Raw genomic sequence first — 17,462 nt, 5'->3', positions numbered from 1 at the left:
ACTTCGACTCAGGAATGTCAAAATATTTCACTTCAATCAGAAATGTCAAAACAAAACAAGTTATTGTCTCGATTCAGGATGAAAACAGTCATTGAAACATCTGAATTTCCTGATGTTTGATCAGCTCTAATTAGGATAGAGTTAAGAGACTAGACAGAATAGGTTCATAACTGTGACAAAACACAACAGAAGGCACCTTCTGTGTTTGCTAGGTCAGCGCAGCTCTGCCAGCATTGGAAAGGCTTCAGCACTTGTATCTGTTAAAAGGCGATGTGATGGGGCAGCTGCCCCTCACAGGCAGAAAAAGGGGTTAAAAGCAGCCCTAGGGAGGCTGCACTGGAGGCAGCCAATTAGAAAGGGGCTGAGAGGAGTAGCCAATCATGGCCCGGTAGGCTCATAAAAGAAGGGCTGCAGGGCTGAGCAGAGTTAAGTAGCTGACTGGAGCTTCAGGGGAGAAGACCAGGCTCCTAGCAGGAGGAAGGAGCGCCAGCATCTGGGACAAAGCAGTGCTGCAAGCAGAGACCAGGAGAGGTAGAGAGAGCTCCTGTCTGGCTGCAGGCTGAGGCCCGGAGGTATAAATATATGGAGATATACCTATCTCATAGAGCTGGAAGGGACCCCAAAAAGTCATCGAGTCCAGCCCCTGCCTTCACTAGCAGGACCACGTACTGATTTTGCCCCAGATCCCTAAGTGGCCCCCCCAAGGATTGCACTCACAACCCTGGGTTTAGCAGACCAATGCTCAAACCACTGAGCTATCCCTTATGCTTCTTCTCTCTATAGTGTAAGAATGGCTCCGTGGGGTTGTACGTTATTGCCTCTTAGCGCACTCCGGCTGAAATGTATTCAGGTTAAAAGTAAAAAAGATACGTTTGTCTGTCCCCCAGCCCTGCAACCTCAACCTGGGCTCTGAGTCAGGGTGGGTTCTTTCTTTCTGGCTGATACTAATGGCTCTGCCAGTCTCACTACATCTTCAGTGATACCCAGGCAACTGCCCAGGACCGGATTAACGCAGGAGCTTTAGGGGCTGCAGCCCAGGGCCTCAGGCTAAGGGGGGTCCCGCAGGACCGCAGGCCGGAAGCGGCCCGCTGCTTCTTTTCATCCGGCCTGTGGCAAGCCTCCACACCGCGGGCCGGACACCGGTCCCCGAGCCTCGGTGTCATCCCCCACCCGGGGCTGGAGTCGTGAGCGCTGGCTCACCGATGTGCCCCAACGAGGGGCGTTCAGGGAATCTCTGTGCGCTGCCTCCGCCCCCAGCGCCAGCTCCGCAGCTCCCATTGGCTGGGTACCGCAGCCAATGGGAGCTGTGGAGGCAGCACCTGTGAGCACAGGCAGCGTGCACCGTGCAGAGCGGCCTGGTCCCTCTGCCGAGAGGCCAGACATGCCAGCCACCTCGGGGAGCAGAGCAGCGTGGAGCCAGCAGGGATCCTGCCTTAGCCCTGCTGCGCTGCTGACCAGAAGCCGCGTGAGGTAAGCACCTCCTGGCTGGAGCCTGCACCTCACACCCCTCCTGAACCCCTACCCCAGCCCGGAGACCCCTCCTGCACCCAAACTCCCTCCCAGACCCCGCACCCCCACCTGCACCCCAACCCAATCTCAGCCCTGAGCCCCCTCCTGCACCCAAACTCCCACCCAGAGCCTGTACCCCAAACCTCCTGCTGCACCCCAACCCCCTGTCCCATCCCTGACCCTACCCCAGAGCCCACTCCCCCAGCTGGAGGTGCACCCCCTCCTGCACCCCAATCCCCTGCCCCAGCCCTGAGCCCACTCCCCCACTCCAAACTCCCAGGGGCCCCAAAAAATCTAGTAGCCCCAGCCCCACAGGAGAGTTAATCCGGCCCTGCAACTGCCATGTCTCCAGTAGCCTTTCATAAGTGTGACTGATGGGAACTTAGCAAGGCATTTATTGATGATGCATAAGCAGTTATAGAACTTGGCTTAGTCACAGCTATGTTGGCTCTGCAGGGCTAACAAGATTTTAAATCAGTAAAAATGTGATTGACTAAAGTAAGTGGATATGAATGTGAATAATACAAACCAGAACCAGGCCAACTGAGATAGGGGGTCATATTTACCAAGTCACTTTTTAGAGCAGAACCAAATTTCAATCTGCGTTGCTTGTAGACATCTGGCCACAGTCCTGTCTGTAGGGGTTTGGAACGGGTCCTAGGGGTTTGGAATGGGTCCCATATGAGGAGAGATTAAAGAGGCTAGGACTCTTCAGCTTGGAAAAGAGGAGACTAAGGGGGGATATGATAGAGGTACATAAAATCATGAGTGATGTGGAGAAAGTGGATAAGGAAAAGTTATTTATTTACTTCCCATAATACAAGAACTAGGGGTCACCAAATGAAATTAATAGGCAGCAGGTTTAAAACAAATAAAAGGAAGTTCTTCTTCACGCAGCACACAGTCAACTTGTGGAACTCCTTACCTGAGGAGATTGTGAAGGCTAGGACTATAACAGCGTTTAAAAGAGAACTGGATAAATTCATGGTGGTTAAGTCCATTAATGGCTATTAGCCAGGATGGGTAAGGAATGGTGTCCCTAGCCTCTGTCTGTCAGAGGGTGGAGATGGATGGCAGGAGAGAGATCACTTGATCATTACCTATTAGGTCCACTCCCTCTGGGGCACCTGGCATTGGCCACTGTCAGTAGACAGGATACTGGGCTAGATGGACCTTTGGTCTGACCAGATACGGCTGTTCTTATGTCTGGGTCTACAACGAGGACCTCTGATATCTTGCCTTACACCAATGGAATACTGGGACTGGATGGAATTGCTTTAAGTTGGCTCTGCTCAGATCTTTCCGGGAGGTTTTAGAGAGTGGTGAGATGTGTCATGGTAGCAACAGGGCATTATCTAAGTGTAGAGCCCAAGAGGAAAATAGTGCAGGTGATGCTTCCTGGCAGATGCTATGACTTCCCTCTGAGCTGAGTTCATCTATGCTCCTATCGTTAAAGTGATGCACAATCCCAGTCTTATTAGACTCAGCTCTGCTTCAGGACCCTCAGGGGAGATTTTCCCCACATTCTTAAGGCATTTAGGAGCACAAGGCCAATTGACTGATGTCCTGGCTACTCTTCTGTGTCTGGCCTTTAAGAAAGTGGAAGGGGAAAGTACTGTACTTTCAAAATTAAATTGTGTAAATGGCACCAGGACAGTTTGGTGATGAGCCTACTTGAAATATGTAGGAAATAAAAATAAATAACGGTGGGTTGAATCCTGCAGCCATTCTTCAGTGTATGCTTCCACTGACTTCATATCAATCTTTGTGCTCGGTGGGAATTTGTCTGAGGAAAGGCTAAATAAAAATAGAGCAAAACCTGAGAAAACAACCCTCAGGATTCAACCCGCTGTAAATAAAACACGCTGTTCAGGTTCACAGCCTGCTAAAATGTATCGGCCCCAACCAAAACTATAGGGAAACTGACCAAGAGGTTCAAATATTAAAAGAAATAAAATTTCTTAGCGCCATGTTGCTCTAATAGGATCAGCAGATTAGGCCTATATTTAGATGCTTTATATTGAGGGAATAGTTGGGTCCATTTTGGGTGATGTTCCAGTCCACTGTTTTCATTTTTCTGAGGCGGGGAGTAAATTTAGGGAGCTGGAATGTGTGTGCCATCTTCTAAGCATTAGGAATATATCCCCTGATCCAAAGCTCAGTGAAGTCAATAGAAGTCTCTTGACTGATGTCATTTGGCTTTGGGTCAGGTCCATCAAGCACTGAGCATGGGTGGAACCACCCCTACAAATATTGGTTGTGTATTTGCTGTCTAATAAAGAGGTGGCAATCCGCTGTTAGGGGAATGATATTTGGTGTTAAATATCTGGTGTGTGCAGCTGACTGCACGTGTACTGTAAAGTGACAGCGCAGCATCGCAGGGGCTTGACTTTGTGATGTAGCAGAAGACAGAGCCGCAAGCATCAGGCTGCTTTAGCATCACACGTATTTACTGAAAACGTGTTTCTCCCCACAGCATAGCAAACTGATTAAATTGTGTGTTGTGCTGTTGGTAGAAATGATGAGAACAAATGTCCTGCAAAGTAGCTCTTACCCCTTTTGGTAGCAGGGTGGAGATCACCCTGCAGGCCCCTGCCACCCCCTCCCCCCCTCCGGACAGGGACTCGGTGGTGAGGCTGCACCTGACCCTGACACAGCTCAAGGGCCAGGCCTGCCCCTGAAACACCTTGAGGCTCTGCTCCCCTGTGCCAGGAGCACCAGGTGTGGGACATGCAGGCTCAGTCCAGCAGGATCCAAGTGTGGAGGGGCTTAGTGTGGGGGGATCCAGGGGTGGGGTGAGAGGGTTCTGTGGGGGATCTGGATGCACAGGGTGGGGGGTTACGGGTGAAGGTGGTTGGGGCTCAGCAGGAGGTCTGGGTGCTGGGGGAGTGGGGCCTGTGGGGTAGGATCCAGGTGCAGCTGATTGGGGCTCAGTGGGGTGGGGGTCTGGGTGCAGAGGGCTCGTGAGGGTGGCTGAGAGGACACTGCATGTTGGGCTGCTACTTCTACCCTATCCCCTTCCCCACTGCCTCTCCCCCATTCCCTCTTCCTCCACTCCCCATCCACCTCCCCCTGCCCTATCCTATCCCCCCTTCCTTCCCCACTGCCTCTTTCCCATGTCCTCCCTCCTTGCCCTGACCCACCGTAGGCACTCCCCATTGTACAGAAAACAGAATTGCTCCCAGTGCACAAAGGGGAGAAAACCAGCACTAGGACCAGGAGACAGCATCCAGTGGCAGAGTCAGCTAGCTGTAGCAGACCCCTCCTTCACCCGGGCAGCTCTGCACTCACAGAAATGGGGATGGGGACAGTGGCACATAACCCCACATTTCCCCCTGCATGCCTCGCCTCTGTCTGAGGGGGCTATGCCCCCCTGTTACCCCAAAATGCACCCATGGGCATCCCCAGCCTTGCCCCACCCCCACGGAAATTTACCTCTCCGCCGGCTACTCCGGGCGCCAGAAACCACGCTGACATGTGACTGCTCTTGTGGCTTCCCTTTTGTTTCCCCATAATTTTCTGCGGGGAAGAAAAGAAATGTGCAGGGGGACATGAATTCTGCATGCGCAGCGGCACAGAATTCCCCCAGGACTGAAATAGCTTCAACGTGCTGTGTGTAAACCAAATGTGTACTTATTTTAGAGATTTTTGTTTGTTTGTTAAACTAGTGTTAAAGGGGAATACAAACTGGTTTACAATCTCTCCTCCCTCCTGACAGTATCACAAATACTGTCTCTTTTAGGCAAAGTAATTATCCCAGCATTAGGCGCTAAACATATGGGCCCATAAGAACAGTGCTGGGATCAGGACCTGAGAGGAGTGGAACTAAGCCACCTTTCTGCTCCTCCTGCTGGTTCAACCCTGGTGTAACTTACAGCAGCCTAAGAGCTGCTCTAAGTTACGTCCACAGTAACGTTCTCTAGAGACCATTCCACCAATCAGGGATCAGGAGACATTCAGCTGTGCCCTGCATGTTGGAGGTCTGAATGTCCCAGTTTATCACCACCTGGGGATTCCTCTGCCTCTGGAGATCCCCAACAGCCCCTTTAGGTCAGTGCAAAGCAACTGATTGGAGGTGGTTGGAGGGTCTGGCCCACGGTATTTACTTTCAAGCATGATTTACAGTTTCTATGTGGTAAGAACTGACTTTCAAAGTTATGAACTGTGCAAAATGAGTGATGCTTTCCCCTCACCTATAGCACGGAGAGGTAGGTCTAGGAGGAACAGTTCAGGGTAATTGTAGCAGTGAAGATGACATTGGAAAGACTTCCCCTAACTGCCTGTTTCTATGTGTTGCTGTTGCACACTTGCATCTGAAGAAGTGAGGTTCTTACCCACGAAAGCTTATGCTCCCAATACTTCTGTTAGTCTTAAAGGTGCCACAGGACCCTCTGTTGCTTGTTGCACATCGTGTCTGTGCACTAAGTGAAAGCAGAGGTAGCCAGCAGGCTGTCCAGGGAGATATTTTGGAGAAAGAGAGGTAATAGGATGTCACATGTGGCTACATCTGTCTGTATACACTGAGCAGTTCTTTGCAGTCTCTCTGATCTCTCAGCACTGGTGAAGGGAAGCCACAGTCCATCGAGCCAGTGCTGAGCTAGCTCAGTGGTTTTGTAACTGAATGTGTCTGTCCACTCGCGTGTTGTTTGAATAGATCAATCAAACCCTATTTAATGGAACAGCAGTCACTTTGGGTGGGTCCCTCAGGGCTCTGTGCGTAGCCCCTTGCTGCTCCCCTGGTGCACCCTGTCTCTAGGTGATCTGGCCCCCCTACGTGGCTTCAGCTGCCATCTTTAAGACGATGCTTTACAAACGGACCCTTCACTCGCTGTCCACTCCCACGTGCCAGCCTGTCTGTTATCCCCTCATGCATGCCCTGCGTCAACTGAAAATGTAATGCTTCACTGCTCCAGCCCTGCCTGCCATGCCAGCCTGTATTGCTCACTTGTCTGCTTCCCCAGCAGCACCTCCCCGCTTTCTGCCAAGCCTCCCCTCATGCATGGAACGCCTTCCCCAAACTAGCCTGTCCTCCTCCAGGCCCACTCCTACCATGGTGCCTCCAGGACATGGCCAGCTGATAGCAGCCAATGTCACTAATATCTAGTTCATGTATAGTGTTAACAAGAGATCAAATCCTGCACCTTTCTGCATGTAGCTAATCTCCAGAACCATGTTTCCCTGTGGCTAGCATTCCTTGTCCACCCGCCCTCTCGGATTTTCAGAAAACAACTCCTTCCCCCTTCCGATCGTTTGGGCCTGACTATAAATCCTTATTTCTCTACGTCCCCAGCAGCAACAGTTCCTAGGGTGTCTCTCACAACTGTCTACGCTGTTGTCCTACCCTCACTACTTTCTTATCCCCACTAGCAGCTGACCATCAGAAAGCTGTCATAGGGTAACCTGACCTCTCAACTCTCTTGGTTTCCATCCACATGCAGTGGTATTGGGTTGGGAGCTAAGTTCTGGTGCTCACTCTGTCCCCCTCTCTCCTAGGCTCTTAATGGCTTTGTGCTGGTGGTGACGTCTGAAGGGTTGATATTTTATTCCTCGCACACGATTCAAGACTATCTTGGATTTCACCAGGTTAGTAGGATGTTCCATCACTTTTTAACATGGTTTCTCTTTGGCCTTTGACTTTCTTTTTTGATTTAGCTGGTAAAACATATCCTCTCACCTGGGAAATAGCTGACAGCCAATGGGTTTCAGGTTTTTCAGTGAAACCTGGAAACATTTTGCAAAAACTGTTCTGACAAAAAATGGAAAAACTTACGTTCCCACAAAACATTTTGAAGAAAACAGAAGAATGGCCATACTGGGTCAGACCAAAGGTCCATCTAGCTCAGTATCCTGTCTTCCAACAAAGGCCAATGCCAAGTGCCCCAGAGGGAATGAACAGAACAGGGAATCATCAAGTGATCCATCCCCTGTTGCCCATTCCCAGCTTCTGGCAAACAGAGGTTAGGGATACCATCTGCCCATCCTGGCTAATAGCCATTGATGGACCTATCCTCCATGAATTTATCTTGTTCTTTTTTGAACCCTGTTATGATCTTGGCCTTCAGAAACATCTTCTGGCAAAGAGTTCCACAGACTGAGTGTGCGTTGTGTGAAGAAATATTTATTTTTGTTTGTTTTAAACCTGCTGCCTATTGATTTCATTAGGTGGCCCCTAGTTCTTGTGTTATGAGAAGGAGGAAATAACCCTTCCTTATTTACTTTCCAATTCCAATATATCTTTTTTGTGATGGGGCAACCACATCTGCACGCAGTATTCAAGATGTGGGCGTATGATGGATTTATATAGAAGCAATGTGATATTTTCTGTCTTATGATCTATCCCTTTCTTAATGATTCCCAACATTCGTTCGCTTTTTTGATGGCCGCTGCACATTGAGTGGATGTTTTCAGAGAACTATCCAGAATGACTCCAAGATCTTTCTTGAGTGGTAACGGCTAATTTAGACCCCATCATTTTATATCAGTAGTTGGGATTATATTTTCCAATTTGCATTATTTGCATTTATCAAAATTGATTTTCATCTGCCATTTTGTTGCACAGTCACCCAGTTTTGTGAGATTTTTGAGAGTTTTGTGTAGCTCTTCAATCTGCTTTGGATTTAACTATCTTGAGTAGTTTTGTATCATCTGCAAATTTAGCCACCTCACTATTTACCCCTTTTCCAGATCATTTATGAATATGTTGAATAGCACTGGGCCCAGTACAGACCCCTGGGGGACACTACTGTTTACCTCTCTCCATTCTGAAAACTGACCATTTATTCCTACCCTTTGTTTCCTATCTTTTAACCAATTACCAATCCATGACAGAACCTTCCCTCATATCCAATGACTACTTACTTTGCTTAAGAGCCTTTGGTGAGGGACCTTGTCAAAAGCTTTCTTAAAATCTAAGTACACTATATCCACTGGATCCCCCTTGTCCACATGCTTGTTGACCCCCTCAAAGAATTCTAGTAGATTGGTGAGGCATGATTTCCCTTTACAAAAACTATGGTGACTCTTCCCCCTCAAATCATGTTAATCTAGGTGTCTGATAATTCTGTTCTTTACTATAGTTTCAATTAGTTTAACTGGGATAGCCTTTAAGAGGAAATGTTCCCTTTGCCAGGAAAATAGGGAATCCTGCAGCAAACCCATAATCTTCTAATCACACAGTAGGACTTTTCTCCTCTGCTTTGCCAGATCCATTTGATGGGATCTTGTGTAGATCCTCATGCTATCAGGTTGGCAGGCTAGCCTCACAGCTGATTTCTTCACCTGCAAGGAATGCCAGCATGGAGACTTCTTCCTTTCCTCAGCTGTGGCATCCAGCACTGTGCTCCCTGCTGGCTCCATCTGCCTTGTACGTTTCGTCAAACCGATAGAAGGCCGAAGCTCTTTTGGATGGTCTTTTGTGGTTTAAAGCACTGACCTGAGGCACAGAAAACCTGAGTTCACTTCCCCATCTACCTCACAGGGGTGTTGTGAGGATAAATATGTCAGTAACTGAGAGGTATTCAAATGCCATGGGGATGGAAGCCTTATAATTATCTAGATAGGTAAATATTGGCAGGTGTGTCATGGAAGACCTTACTGAGGCCATGCAGGACAAGTTGACCTCCAGCCACCACTGGACTGTGCCTTCCGGCTATGGTAGGAGAATCTCTTGAGTCAGGGCCGCAGGCCCCAGCATTACCACGGATACCTCAGAAGGTCCCTTTCCTAGCATGGTAGGAAGATTTTAATTGACTAAGCCAAGTTGCCTGTTCTTAAAACCAAAATTGACATGTTTTAATGAGTGTATCATTTAAAAGATAGCAGTGTCACGAATTCAGCGTCTGAACTTCTGTGCAGGATCAGGCAAGAGAGGGATTTTTCTAAACACAAATTGCTTTTCAGGATTACCAAAAGCAGCACTGAAAAACCATCTCAAATCTCAGTGATAAATAAAAGTTAATGACTGATTTGAAATAGTTCCCAAGTGGTGACAGCCCCTCTTAAATGGGCACTTAAATGTGGAGGGCCAGATTTTCAAACAGGGCCAGATCACAACTGCATGTGTAAAATAAATGCAACTGCTCAACTAATTTGCATATTTAATAGCCTTAAACACAGGATTGGATCCTGTAATTGCACATCCAAATCTCCAGCACTGGTCTTTGCTGTGCACAGATACCTGAGGCGTGCATGCAATTGCAGTAACTGTGTGTGGGAAGTAGATATTGACTTGCCTGCCTTAACCTGTAGGGAAGTCAAATAAAGCACTTCACTCTTATATATAGTGCTTCTCATTCTCTATATATCCCAAAGTAAGCATTAGTAGCCCAATTTTGCAGATGGAGAAACTGAGCCAAAGAAGTAAAGTGATTTGCCCAAGGACTCACAGTAGCAAAGCTAGGATTAGAACGCCGATTTCTTGACTCCCAGTCCTCAGCTGTATCCATCATGGCAAAGTGTCTTGAACGCTAGTCTCTGACGGTATCTGCAATGTTTTCTTTATGAATTTCAAAAATAAGTGACGTTGACATCTATTAATAGCTCTGCATTATTGCAGGCAATGGAACAGATTTAGTGCTGTTTTTCTCAGTTTGAATTTTTTTTTCTAAGTAATCAATTCAGTACTACTGGCATCAACATAATCTAAGTACTGTACAGCATATGCATAAATCAGCTGCAGAGGTGTCAAATTGCTTTAAGAATGTTTCTTTCAATATGCAGAACGTCCTTTCATTTAAAAAAAAATCATTATAATAAACTGAAATATAACCAGTACAAAGCTCCTATAATGTTCAGGGGACTTAGCTAAATGACTCCAGTATGAGGCTCTAGCATTCTAAACCTTATTTATATTTCATCATTCAGAAGTTGTCTTATTATTTTAAATGTGAAGATCTTGAGGATTAATTTAGTTGGCAAGTTGCAGCAAATTCTAGTGAATGACAGCGTGTCAAAACGCTAGTGAGGGCAGTGTTTCTGATTTTATTATTCTGATCTGCTCTTTGTAAATCATGTTTGTTTGTTCTTCTGCCTCATGCAGGGAAATGAGGTCAGATCTTTGTTATGATGTGTGACTTCATTACAAACCTTTTTTGGCCTTTGTTCTTATCAGAGCTACCTTATTGGTCCAGCATTGCTTGCTTTTTCTGCTTAAACTTGCTTCATCTGGCCAGCAAACACACTGCATATTAATGACACTGGGGTAGCTTGTGACTGCACACCTGTGTAGTGGAGTCCAGAGCCACAATCTCACCCTTTAGGTGATGACAGGGTAAAGGCAGAATTAATCATGGTGATCTGTTTTCTTGGGATTCTTTGAGCAGATTAGACTCGATTCTGCACCGCTGATACTTGAATCAGTTTCTTCCACACTGACTCACTCTTATGCCCCAAATGGTCCCACTGAAGAACCAGGTCCTTCCCCACGGTGAGTAAAGGTGGCAGAATTGGGTCCATTGTGGAGTTCTGGCTCCAACAGGTAGCTCCATTGCCTTTGCAGGGGCTGCTGGCTATGCCATGGAGGTGAGGGATGCAGAATTTAGCTCAATAAAGAACGAGCCCATAAAACAGATCAAAATCATTCCTTGCACCCTGCAGGCCACCTTTACCCACCCTGGCCTGACCCAGCTCCCACTGACATCAGCAGAGCGGGCTCAGGCCCGGGATATGGTACCTTACTCCATAGGGAGCCCCATTGATCTCAATAGGGTGAGACTCTTTGCAGGCCCTGGAACTGCCCCTGGGAGTGAGGGTGGTGAAATCTGGTCCACTGTGTGTGTGGCAGTTCCGATGGCGAGAGGCCAGGCTGTCCCCAGCTGTGTGGTAGCTGCATGTGCCCGGGACGGACAGTTGGACTCACCTGTCACTCTGCTTCCTTCCAGACAGATGTCATGCACCAGAGCGTGTTTGAGCTGATCCACACCGAGGACCAGCAGGAATTCAGGCGCAACCTTCACTGGGCCCTTAACCCGCCTCCCACTCCTGAGAGCGAACCATCGCCTGATGGTAGGTGCAGGAGACTAAAGAAAGGGAGTTGGCACCGTCCATAAAGCCTGCTGGCTGGCCGGCCGGTTCTGTTACCAGCCCAAAGACCACCTGGAGTGTCCTTTGACTCTTCACTGCTTCCAGAAGATAGTTGCTTTAAAAATGCTGTTGTATTCCTGTTAGTCCTGGGCAGATGCTGTCAAGAGGAGTTTGGCCCTGGCCAATGGGGGAGACAGATCGTCCACTAGAGCTGCTACCTACAGACCCCACTCGGTTCAAGCCTCAGCTGCAGTAATGTTCAGGTCTCACAGACGGCAAATCCTTCATTGTTTCAGTTCACAGCTGCCTCATTCTCTGTGCAGTGTCCAGCTTGTGCACTGAATAAGGCAGAGGTCCTGTGTTAACGATAGAGAGAGATCTTGTAACTCAGGGCTGCACCCAGAGCAGGCCATTGGAACTTTCCTGACTTTTCAGTGCTTCACTTTGAAATGTCCGGTTCTTCATGTACATGCAGGTTTTTGTATGGGGAGTTTAATTAGACAGAAGGAACCAAGTGTGTCCATCAAGAGGAGATTTTTTTTTTTTTGCAATACCTTTGATAGATACAGCTGCTGATGCATGTTGTCACCGTTCCAGCCTCGTCGGGAGTCTCCACACTTCCGTGTGTGTTAATTTGGGCTCTCCTTTATCCCGCATCCTTTAGGTGAAAAAAGTATCAGCTCCTCCATTATCACTTACAAGCCCGGCCAGCTGCCTCCTGAGAACTCCTCTTTCCTCGAAAGGAGCTTTGTGTGCCGATTCCGCTGCCTCCTGGATAATTCATCTGGGTTCCTGGTGAGTAAGAACTTGCATCAGCATCTCCTCATTAGTGTGACAGTGCAGGACTGCTCCTTGAGTATCCTCACCCCCCATTGGTTGCAGAAGGGGTCCCGCACAGACCCTTAGCACAGCTCTGCCAGGGCTGCATCTCCCTACCAGAACCAGGAGGCTGTTTCTGTTGCAGGCCTGTTTTCCTTTGAGCCTTCAGTCAGTCCTTGACTGTCTGGAACAAAGGCCTTCTCCAGCCTTGTTCTTCAGTCCCCCTTCCACTTCTAGCACATCTCTGCCAGCGGGAGCACTGGTCTAGACAGACCACTGGCATTTTGAGCACCTCATCCTCTAGAAGTGTTCAGAACAGGGTCAGGCAGTGTCCTCTGTACACACTAGCTCTTCCGCTATGCTACCACCAATGGAGCTGCACCTGTGGTGGGACAATTTAAGAACAAGGCTAGTGTAGCAGCTAAAGTGCCATACTTCCACTTCTAATTTCATTGGGGACAGATTGTGGCCCCTGATCTATCAGGGCAAACCTGCCAAACACCAGTGGATCTCCCCTCTATTCACCCTGGGGATCTGCAGCTATTGGAATGACCCTTACGGGGCACAGGCAGCAGCTCAAAACGGGGCATCCAGTGAACGGCCCCATCCTTGGCTGACCCCTGGATCTGGAGTGGAGGGTGTAAAATGGCTTAACTTCCCCTTTGGCCCTGCTTCCCCCCCCCCCAAATAGTACATAGTGCGATTCACCACACATTGGGGCAGGACCATTGTCTCCTAAATTGAGGGGTTTGTCTGGATTCTAACAGGAGAATTTGCTCGTGTTAAATTTCAGTAAACAACAAAATGGCATTCAGTTTTCAGTGGCATTCTGGAATGGTGATTTTGAAAATGACTTGCAAAATGGAAAACAAGGTCTGATGTTCCCACAGTGCCTGAGTTCTCCTGGGGAGGACCCAGAAATGCAGACTGGGAGCTCATTCAACCCTTAACGGAAGGAGCAGAGGGATAGACTCTTTAACAACCGTGCTTTTCTCCAAGCTGTTTGTCAGGCATCTGAGTTAAATGTCTGTCACAAAAACAAAGATGCTTTAGAGTCACTTCCAGGAAAATAAAGCTTTTTTACATCATAAAGCTTCTATCAAGTGCACAAACTCCATTACTGTTATGTTTTCAGATCACCTCTAAGCTTTTTAAGTGATCGGTCGGAGATTTGCCAAAGCAAGGACTTTGCACACACAAAGCACCACTCGGGGTCAGTTCTGCATGAGGGTCTGGCTCTAGGTGAAACTGCCTGGGGGCGAAAGTGTGAAGGATGGTGAATGCCTCATGCAAAATGCTAAGAGGGCTGGTTGGCTCAGGGGACTGGTAATAGGTTGAGAAGCTTTTCACTGCTTGGTCACCAATTCAAATGCAGCTGCTGTTGCTAGTGACCAAAAGTCATCCATGCCTCATTGCTGTGTGATGTCTAAATGCACTTCACACTGTGGCTTCAGCCCGCAGGCAGGTGTGAAAAGTCAACCTCACAGCTTGTGCCTAAGTGGAAGCCAGAGATGGTGACTGTGCTGTCCTCTTAACCCCTAGTGGCCTGAGACATATTAGTGAAAGGCTGGGTTAGCTTGCGCCATCTGCTCTGTGGAGAGTGGATGTCAAACACCAATGTTAGTCCGGCACAGTTCACCAGCACTGGATTCAATTGCAATAATAATACGCTGAGCTCCACTGGGGTGATAGTTGCATCTCGTGGGTGGTGCTTTTTCCTGGGGTTCCCTTATCCCTATTCTCCCAGTAAACCAGACTGCTGTGGCCAGGGGCATGTGTGTATGCGCTATTCCTGAGCCTGGAATGGCTTTTTTCCCAGTCAGCACGCAGTCCCTAACCCCCTGTCCTCAACAAGGTGCCTGGTAGAAAGGTTTGGGTGCCTAGTGTGTGACAAGCAATCTGTTTGGTGAAGCCACCTTTGGAGCCAGCCCTGTGATGTTTACATTAGATGGCCTGGATTTTCAGCTACAGAGAGACATGGCTGAGGCCTTTATTTTAGTGCAGTATTTTCTGACAATGCAAGATCACCACAGAGCGGGTCCCATTTATTTCCACCAGGACGGGCTTTAAGGATGTCGACGCTTTGGTTGGGTGTGTGTGTGCCAGAGGGAGCATGTGTGAAAGGGAGGAAGCGCAGATAGGAAGCTGTGTGAACTTTCCTCCTCAAAGAACAGACCACGTGACTGCCAAGGGGTTACAACAAAGCAGGAGATTAGCAACAGTACTGCAGGGACACACCAGATCAGTGGACTCACACTTGCAACACCAGGGCTCCGTGAGCACAGAACAGCCTGATAAAGGAAAGATGGGAGCAGTGAGGAGCATGGTTCTACTCAGGAAAGTCGAGGTGGGCCTGACTCAAAGTCCATTGAAGGCAATGGAGGGTTTCTGATTTCTTCCAGTGGTCTTCGAATCAGGCCCTGTAAGAAAGTGACAGCAAATTTTCCCCTGTGTCTCGACAGAGGCCTGTCTGCTCATTCATTAGAAACAAAGAGATACAGAGGGACTAAAGAGAGAGAAAAAAACTCACCCCTTTTGGTGACTTTTCACTGCATAGTCTCACTTCCCTTTGCCTTCCTATTACAAGAAATCTAGCACACGCTCAGATTAGTGCTTGAGAATAATATACCAACTAACTGCCTTAGCAATGTGAGTACAGACCAGACCCTTTATCTTTAGGACACTAAAATCAATCAGGTTCTTAAAAGAAGAACTTTATTATAAAGAAAAAAGTAAAATAATCACACCTGCAAAACCAGGATGGAAGGTAACTTTACAGGGTAATAAAAAGATTTAAAACACAGAGGATTCCCCTCTGGACTAGCTTCACAGTTACAAAAACAGGAATAAAACTACCTCTGTAGCACAGGAAAATTCACAAGCCAAAACGAATGATAACCTAATGCATTTCCTTGCCCTACTTACAATTTCTGTAATTTTAGATGGATCATTCCAGGTATGTTTTCAGGAGATGCTGTACCTGCTTGGTCTCTCCCTCTGTCAGGAGAGGGAACAAACGAAGAGAGCCACAAACAAATCCTTCCCCCCCCCCCCGATTTGAAAGTGTCTTCTTTCCTCATTGGTCCTTCTGGTCAGGTGCCAACTAGGTTATTTGAGCTTCTTAACCCCTTACAGGTTAAGTGATTTAGTACAGCTGCCAAGGAGGGATTTTATGCTACCCTTTCCTTTACATTCATGACATTTTAAAAAAAAAACCCTAATAGGTATTGGGGCACTACAGTAAAATCAAATGACTCAACAGAGTAAAAAAACGTCATTTAAAAAACAAGCAAACAATTATTGAAATCCTACATGTGTGGTTGAAGACGTTAAGTCGCGGAAATGGGAAGTGAGTGGTGACCCTTCCTGCTAGGCACTTCCTTCCAGCTGCCTGGTAATGTCACTTCCTGTATTTATTTCCAGTAATTTTTCCAGGGCAATAAAATATGCAGTCAGAGAACTAACTGAGGCCCATCCCTGCCTCTCACACCTGTCAGAAACAGCTCAGCAGCATGGCTGCTCCCTCTGGGTTTGCATTGGATGAACATTTGATGAAGGTGGGGAACGGATTGCTTTTGGGTGTGTGTTTGGAGATGGGAGAACTGGAGTGTGTTAGCAACAATGCTGCAGGCAGTAGGAAGGGGGAAGGGAATTCATAAGTCTTTCCTCTTTACTTCTCGGTTCCCGACTTGTAAGGTTTTGGGTGGGATGGGTTGCGTCCTGCCACCACCGAAGCTGTCTCGACTGTAATTTTGTTTGTGAGCTCACATGAATAGAGATCACAAGAACAGGTCCTACCTGTGTCCTGACCTTACAGCATGGGTCTAACCTGGTTTATGGCATTGGGGGGTAGGGATAGCTCAGTGGTTTGAGCATTGGCCTGCTAAACCCAGGGTAGTGAATTCAATCCTTGAGGGGGCCATTTAGGGATCTGGGGCAAAAATCTGTTTGGGGTTGGTCCTGCCCTGAGCAGGGGGTTGGACTTGATGACCTCCTGAGGTCCCTTCCAACCCTGATATTCTATGATTGTTGCCACAGGGTACAGCTACACTGCGATAAGACCAGCACCACAGCCACAGCTGGCCTGGGTCAGCTGACTCAGGCTGTGGGGCTATTAAATTGCAGTGTAGACTTTCAGGGTCTGAGGCCCTGTGAGGGAGGAGGGGTCCAGACTCAGTGCCAGGGGATTTTTATCACTGTGTGCTCCAGCAGCACCTCTGAAAATCTCCTCTGAATAGCATACAGCCCCGATGATGCAGTGTTCACTGGCTTTTCTCTTCTTCCCCTCGGCCTGGCTTGTTCAGCTGCATTTACTTATTAACAAATGCTGCATTTGCTTTAAACAGGCCTTTCATTGCTGAAGTTAACAGCCCGATTCAGGGTCCAGAAGTGACTCCTAATTTTTCTTTTCAAGGCTTTAAACCTTCAGGGCAGGTTGAAATTTCTCCCCGGCCAGAATAAAAGGTCTGAGGATGGGTCCCCGCTGCCTCCCCAGCTGGCTCTCTTTGTCATCTCCACTCCCTTGCAGCCCCCCTCCATCCTGGAGATCAGAACCAAAAACATGATCTTCAGAACCAAGCACAAACTGGACTTCACCCCCGTGGCGTGTGATGCCAAGTAAGTACAGAAGTTGGGACGAACCATGTTGGCATGTGCTGTTAAACAAGATTTTCCCCAAATACTCTTGCAAGCAAGACTCACGTTAGTCAGATAGATGCATGTTGCAGAGGCAGGTGCTGTCTGTGTGTTCCGTGTTTGTGCAGCTTCTAGCACAGGGGGGTCCTGGTCCATGATGGGACCTCTGAGGAGCTACTGAACTGCAAATAAATTAATAATAATGACTTAGGAACGGTTTATGTTTATTTTTTAAGATGTGGTTAATACAGCTAGTTGAAATTCTTTTTAACAAAAAGGGTTTTGGGGAGGAAGATGATGGTTTTTCTGGGGCAGGGTACTGTTTATCGATCACGCTGAAATTGTTATCCAAATGGCTATTCAGGATTTTCAGTTACTGGGAACACGATTTTTGATAAATGAAAAGTATTGTTAACCAGGTCAGGAATGTTTTTGATTAAACTCAGTTGGGTGGGTGGAAAAATTAAAAAATAGTTTAA

The 17,462-nt window shown here is 47.7% G+C and overlaps 1 protein-coding gene across 1 annotated transcript in view; it reads left to right on the top strand.

Moving 5' to 3' along the window:
- The window catches only part of LOC135885283 (aryl hydrocarbon receptor-like), a 115,165-nt gene that overhangs the window by 83,587 nt on the left and 14,116 nt on the right, over positions 1-17,462 (top strand). Inside the window, exons 4-7 of the mRNA XM_065412927.1 lie at positions 7,003-7,092; positions 11,388-11,511; positions 12,194-12,324; positions 16,763-16,965. Coding sequence (XP_065268999.1) covers positions 7,003-7,092; positions 11,388-11,511; positions 12,194-12,324; positions 16,763-16,965 — 548 coding nt within the window. The remainder of the gene's footprint in view (positions 1-7,002; positions 7,093-11,387; positions 11,512-12,193; positions 12,325-16,762; positions 16,966-17,462) is intronic.

This window comes from Emys orbicularis, chromosome 11 (assembly GCF_028017835.1).
Source record: "Emys orbicularis isolate rEmyOrb1 chromosome 11, rEmyOrb1.hap1, whole genome shotgun sequence".
In the NCBI taxonomy this organism is placed as follows: Eukaryota; Metazoa; Chordata; order Testudines; family Emydidae; genus Emys; species Emys orbicularis.
The sequence above is the reverse complement of the archived record's forward strand: the minus strand, read 5'-3'. Positions and strand labels throughout refer to the sequence as shown.